Source organism: Stylophora pistillata, chromosome 2 (assembly GCF_964205215.1).
Source record: "Stylophora pistillata chromosome 2, jaStyPist1.2, whole genome shotgun sequence".
Classification (NCBI taxonomy): Eukaryota; Metazoa; Cnidaria; class Anthozoa; order Scleractinia; family Pocilloporidae; genus Stylophora; species Stylophora pistillata.
Genome location: NC_142520.1, coordinates 9,494,114 through 9,500,811, shown reverse-complemented (window position 1 = coordinate 9,500,811; position 6,698 = coordinate 9,494,114). Strand labels below are relative to the sequence as shown.

Below are 6,698 nucleotides of genomic sequence, written 5' to 3'. Positions count from 1 at the left end.
CAGTAACTGGCTTGAGCCCGGGGGTAACATGTGAAAGTATCATGTGATCGTCCGGGTGAGTGTAGTCCTGAGAAGGACTGTTGTCGGTGATGGTGACTGACATTTCGACAACCTGTGCGGAAGTCATCTTGAATCTTGACTCTTCGCTTGTCCCTTTGCTATTATTCCTCTTTTCTCGTTTTTTTAAGTCTAAAATGTCAAATTATTTGCCCGCAGTTGTAAAGAAATTTGAATTATTTCCATTACAAGACCATGAAGTTCACAAACAATATACTGGAGAACATTTTTTTTATTAATAGCTTTGCACTAAGTTTCCAGTGTTAACTAATAGCAACAGCTTTGAATGAAAGTTTTAACGTCACGTTTGTTTATTTAACAATATATTTCTTAATAGTAAATGTAAGTAACGTCCCACCACAGACATTGCTGCCATTTCTTAAAACCCTTTTGACACTTATCTACTATTTCAAGATCTTTATAAGAAAATGTTTCTTTTCCAAATGTTACTAGCTCCCTGTAAGAGCCCTTGGTCTTTTTTGCAATTGCTTGATAGGTGGCTAAAACAATTCAGTATTCAAAGGAAAGATTATAGGTCAAACAGACACCTTCTTCGCCGATGGCAACGACATCTTTCTGTTTATAACTAGTACTTCTACGAAATACATAGTATATTTTGTCTTAAATTCATAACAGACTGTCAAAGCGTATGATATAATATATTATTACAGAGAGATAGGGAATATTATTCTGTTATTCAAATACTTAAGCAATATATATACCTCATACAGTGAAAGGACCTCTTTTTACGAAACTAGCAATACTTTTTAACAACTGTCGTTAAATGAAACACTTGTGAATACTTCCTACTTAATTCTGGTCCATAATTTACAATTTCACACGCAAATTTACAAAGCTGCTGTAGCAACTCCTTGGGTTTTCCGGTTGTTATACCAATTTTCAAATGATTTCCTTCCTCAAAGGGCTCGGGAGGGATCTCAACTTTGACAAAATCGTGCGTGTCATTATCCCCTCATGTTAGTCTTCATCATTTGACAACACGTTTTCAATGGTAAGATTAGTGCCACGTTCGAAAAGCCATACTGATTCCAGACTGTTACATTGTAATAGGCGTCTTTACTGCTTGATCTCAAAATCTTCACTGATCTCACTGAACATCGGTAAAAGAAGGTCAGTGAAGATTCGTATCAAAGGATTGACTTGAAAGAACAGGCAAAACTCAATCCTAGGCTTCCAGAAGATATAAACATCTGGAATTATTTCTCATCGTTTTAGGTTGTACAGTGTGATAATTGGTCTGTGAGATATTGTGACCTTTCCTTAAGACCCTGGTGAAAAAGTATAACGAGTGCGACTTCTGAAAAAAAGTTTTTCTTCATTATCTCAAGTCTTAGAACCCTGTTTGTACTTTTCAACGATAAAAAAAGTACCGAGTTCAGTTAATATAATAGATGATCGAAAGAAATGATGGATAAAAGTAAACCAAATGAAAAACAAGATGCGTGACTTTTGGGTTTCACGGAAGGTTAAAAAACTAAACAGTTACACTTTATTTGGCGCTTTAACTGAGTGCTATCAGTCGATTAGAATGCTAATCAATGAAAGCTCAATTCTAAGTGCCATTATCATATTAGATAAACGTTTTATTTACTCCAGGAACGTAATAGTCACTTGACCATGACCAGCGTTGTTGTAACAACATTCATTGTCCTGGTTGTTTCCATCGTTGTAAGAGCCTCCCCCACCTCCACAGGTATCATGACCACTATTTCCACTGCTTCCCCCAGAGTACCCTCCTCCTCCTCCTCCTCCTCCTCCTCCTACTCCTCCTCCTCCTCCTCCTCCTACTCCTCCTCCCCATCCATAAGCTCCACCACCTCCACCAAACCCACCATCGACATCGTAAAGCCAGGCTCTTCCACCCACCCCTCCCTGAATAAAACCCTTACCACCTTCTCCACCCCATCCTTTGGTTCCACTAAAATTCTCTCCACTTCTTCCACTGGAGTAAAACCCGCCACCACCACCACCTGAAATACAATGAATAAATTTTAAGATTTTCGTAAACAGAAGCGAAACTATATTTAAATTGGATGCTAACCCATTCCATTTTTGGAATATTTTACTAGTATTGTAAACCGCTTCAGTAAACCCATATCAGTTCGGCCAAACCTTACGTAATGGATTTTAATTGAGCCGCTATCCAGGCGCTTTAATATTTGTATATAGCATCTTTAATACCTAGTTGTATAAACTGTTTTGTCTTACTTCCCCTGTCCAAGATACTATGAATTGATTTAACGCGTTACCTAATGCTAAATTGCAGGTTTATGCCTGATGATAATTTGACCCGTACGGCCCCACGCGCGTAATCACATTAAAACCGTCAAAGTAAAAGCTGACGTGTGTAAGGTCGCACGAGTTAATGAACGGCGAGTTTTTTCTTCTTACACGAAAAAACAAACGACAATTTTTTCCTCTAGGATCTTTATTGTGATTGTTCAGCGTGCGCTCTTGCACCGCGTCCTATTTAGGTTGAAAACAAACTTTACAAACGCGTCATCATGAACATCCACAGACAAATTCGCGTTTAGTTCGTTTTCTAAACGACATTCCAAAAGAATGTTATGCTTACAGTTGCTGAAGTGATGGAGGCTTTGTCGAATATTAATCCAAGTAAGGCCGGTGGACGAGATGACATCCCCGGTTCACTCCTGAAACATACTGCTGCTAAAATTGCCCCTTCATTATGCAGGCTCTTCAACATGTCGCTGTCTACGGGCTCTTTTCCAGTAAATTGGAAGCGCGCGAACATTGCACCCGTCTTTAAAAAGGGCAATCCTACCCTAACGGAGAATTACACGCCAATTTCTCTTTGATGCATTGTCCCCAAAGTTATGGAGGGATGCGTGTTTAATCACTGCTACCCTCATTTATCGTATTTTCTTCACCAACTCCAGCATGGCTTCCAACCAGGAAAATCCACAGAAACGCAACTACTTGAGGTGTATCACTATATTTTATACAAAATAGCCAATGGCCAAGAAGTGGGCGTAATCCATTTTTACCTGTGAAAGGAATTTCATAAGGTTTCACATAGGCTACTCCTCTCGAAGCTTCATCTCCTTGGTATATCCGGTCCAGTTCTGTTTTGGTTCTCAAGCTATCTTTCTGACAGATACCAACGAGTTGTTGTTGACGGCATATCCTAAGACTGGTTCCCGGTCACATCAGGAGTACCCCAGGGCTCCATCCTGGGTCCGCTTTTATTTCTGGTCTTCATTAATGACATGTCGTGCTCCATTACCCACAGAAGTAAACTTGGCCGCTTTGCGGACGATAGCAAGCTATATCGCGCTATTGTTTCCAATAGATTTGCCTCCCTGCTGCAAGCTGACTTGGACAACTCCAAAACTTGGTGTGACGACAACGGTATGTCTTTCAGCACAAACAAATGTAAAGCTCTACACATGTCAAAGAGAACCTCGCGCCAAAGAGAGAAGCATACATGCCATTTAGACGGCCAGACCTTAAACTCGCCTCCTGACACCAATGATTTAGGCGTGACTTTTACTACTCCACTATCATGGACGACGCACATCGAAGAGATATGTGCGAAGTGTAACAAAGTTCTTGGTCTTGTAAAGCGTGTATGCGGTAAAGACATTGTTAACGTATCAACTAGGAAAATGATGTACACGACGTTAGTTCGCCCAATCATCGAGTACGTATCCTCTGCATGGTCTCCTTACACAGCAAAGCATCGAAGGCTAATCGAAAATATACAACGACGGGCTACTAAATTTACACTAAACCAACTAGATAGGAAAACCAGCTACACTGCGAGACTGAAAACTCTTAGCCTACTGCCGCTTGAATTCAGAAGAGAAGTCCATGATCTTGTCATTTTATACAAAATTACGTCAGGTCCTATCAACGCTAGCTTTGACCATCTTCTGCCTCCTGCTAACCATACATAGGCAACCCGGCGTCATCATCCTGCAAACATCCGCCCTTTATTCACTCATACTCAGTGGTATTTTACAAACTCTTTCTTTCCTCGCACAATGAAATTATGGAACGATTTACCGAGCAACATTAAGCAAGGGAGCTCTTTACATAACTTTAAAGCCTTAGTTAAGGGGTTTTATACAGAAAAGCTCATGCTTTATACTCCGCCCTAACTAAGTGTCGCAGTTGGTCGGCAAATTATTTTATTCTATAGACAAAGTACATAAGTGCATATGTAACCTATATTTTTCTATTCTTTGTACTTTGTAAGGGGACAAATGTCAATTGGGGCTCGCCCTGTATTTTTCTCCTGCCATTATATTTTTGTTTGTTAGTGCGTGTCTCTGTTCATGTATTTACTTGTAAATTGTATTTTTCAGTGGCAAATCTCAATAAACTAAACTAAACTAATTAACAATCAACCGTCAAATACTTATAGATTGGATACCATGCCAGTGGTCATCACTCAGAGAGACAGTACTGCCAAACACCACGGCTAAGCCCATACAACGAGACCGCTGCTTGATTTTGAACACCAGACAATCGACCTCATCTACACCAAGTCAGTAAAGCCCGAAATGCGAGTTTTCTGTTTCAAAATTGTTATTTACGAACATTTTTAGCCCAAATAAAACAAAGAACCAGTTTAGAGCGAGTATACACTCGAAGATCATGAAATAAGAAAGACATTGATGTTTGCGTCGCCTCGTAAACACTCCTTGAGCCAAATAAACTTGAATCAGTTGTCAGCATACCTATCTAAAACATATTCAGACGGGACAGGAACTGGTCAAGAGTGGTATTGAGGAAAAAAAGGCGGAATTACTGTTTATGTGAGAAGTAACCTAGATGTTGTTGATGTTTATGGATTTAAAGTACATAGTTTAATTTTTAGATATGATCTTTTATAAACACGCAGCAAGTTCTATTTTTCACATATGTATAATGGCGCGCGTATCCCCATTAAAAATCATAGTGAAAGCTGACGTGTGCAGGGTCGGACGGGTTAATGAACTGTGGGTTTCTTGTTCTGACACGAAAAAACAAATAAAAAAGTTTTTCCTGCAGGATCTTTATCGTGATTGTTCAGTGTGCGCTCGTGCATCGCCTCCTTTTAGTGTGAAAAGAAATTTTTGAGGTGGTTAATCATGTTTGATCAGGCTAAACTGGAAGATATTTGGCTTACGGTCACGAATTGTAGCACGGACGGCGCCGCATTCGGCCCGTGCGTTATGACCAAAAACGCAATATTTTTACCGTCAGCTGCCAAATAAGCAAACCAATGTTAGCCGTCAAATGTCTCAGATATCCTTAATTAAGAACTATGCGACTCCCATAATCAGGGTCAATTTCTATTTCTTATAATAAAACTTTTGATATATCAAAAAAATACATTTATGGAAGTCCTTTAACTTCTATTCGCAAGTAAAACTGGTTAGCGACAGAACTGGCTTCCGGTTTAGAAACACTTCCGGTGTCGTAAAACGTTAGTTATTTATCAATAAAAGGTGTCATGAATTAACAGTTCTTTACAAACGCGTCATTAGGAAAATTTACAGCCAGATTCATCAGTTTAGTTCGTTTGATGAACAACATTCCAAAAAATTAATCATCAACCGTCAAATGACTTCAAATTTAACCGTCAACCATCAACATCATCTTCTTCCCCCTATTGAGACCCTCCCAGACGCCCCTTGATCTCGAGCTCGAGCTTACCGACCAAATCACGACACGTTAAATTTGTTGAAATTACATAGCATTGTGAAAATCTCGAGAAACTGAGGTGGATAAAGACGCATTAACTCTAAAAGCACGAAAGCTTATCGGATACCAGTTGTCATCACTCAGAGACATCCAAACACCACGGCTAAGCATATACAGCGAGACCGCTGCCTTATTTTAAACACCAGACAATCGACCTCGTCAACAAGTCAGCAAAGCCCGAAATGCCAGTTTGCTGTTTCAACAGTTTTATTTACGAACATTTGTAGCCCAACGAAAACAAGGAACTGGTTTAGAGCTGCTGTACACTCGAAGATCATTTAAAGAAGAACGACTATTTATGTTTACGTCGCCTCCTAAGCACACCTTGAGACATATAAACCTGAATCTATTGTCAGCATAACTATCTAAAACATTCAGACGGGACAGGAACTGGTCAAGAGTGGTGTTGAGGAAAAAGAGGTGGAATTGCTGTCTATGTGAGATGTAAGCTAGATCTTGTTGGTGTTCATAGATTAAAAGTACATAGTTTAATTTTTAGATAATGATCTTTTATGAATACGCAGCAAGTTCTATTTTTCACCGTCATATGTATATTTCAGCGCGCCGCACGTTTTTATTTTTCTCGGGATATTCATATTTTATCCGAGATTTATTAAAGATTTATGTGCCTCCGATGCCTATTTCGAGTTATAGTGCACGCGGGGACAGAGCTGAATAACGTATACGCATGCGCCAGTTTTGCAGCGGAAACACGGATTTTGAGTCGTTCGCATGGTTCATTTCCTATTCTGTTGCTTCGAAGCGTCGTTTTCCTTGTCGCTGTTCTTTTACAGAACAACCTCCAAAAATTTGGTACACCCCCTAAAAATTTTAAAAAATTAATTTTCTCCTTTTAACCTTTGGAAATAGGAAAGTGCCTTCGACGAAAACAGAGTTCTTCGGTT

General features: G+C 39.5%; 1 protein-coding gene across 1 annotated transcript in view; it reads right to left on the bottom strand.

The window, feature by feature from the left end:
* Positions 1-281: 281 nt before the first annotated feature.
* The window catches only part of LOC111345797 (uncharacterized), a 29,928-nt gene continuing 23,511 nt past the window's right edge, over positions 282-6,698 (bottom strand). Inside the window, exon 5 of the mRNA XM_088747097.1 lies at positions 282-2,048. Coding sequence (XP_088603223.1) covers positions 1,666-2,048 — 383 coding nt within the window. The 3' untranslated portion in view covers positions 282-1,665. The remainder of the gene's footprint in view (positions 2,049-6,698) is intronic.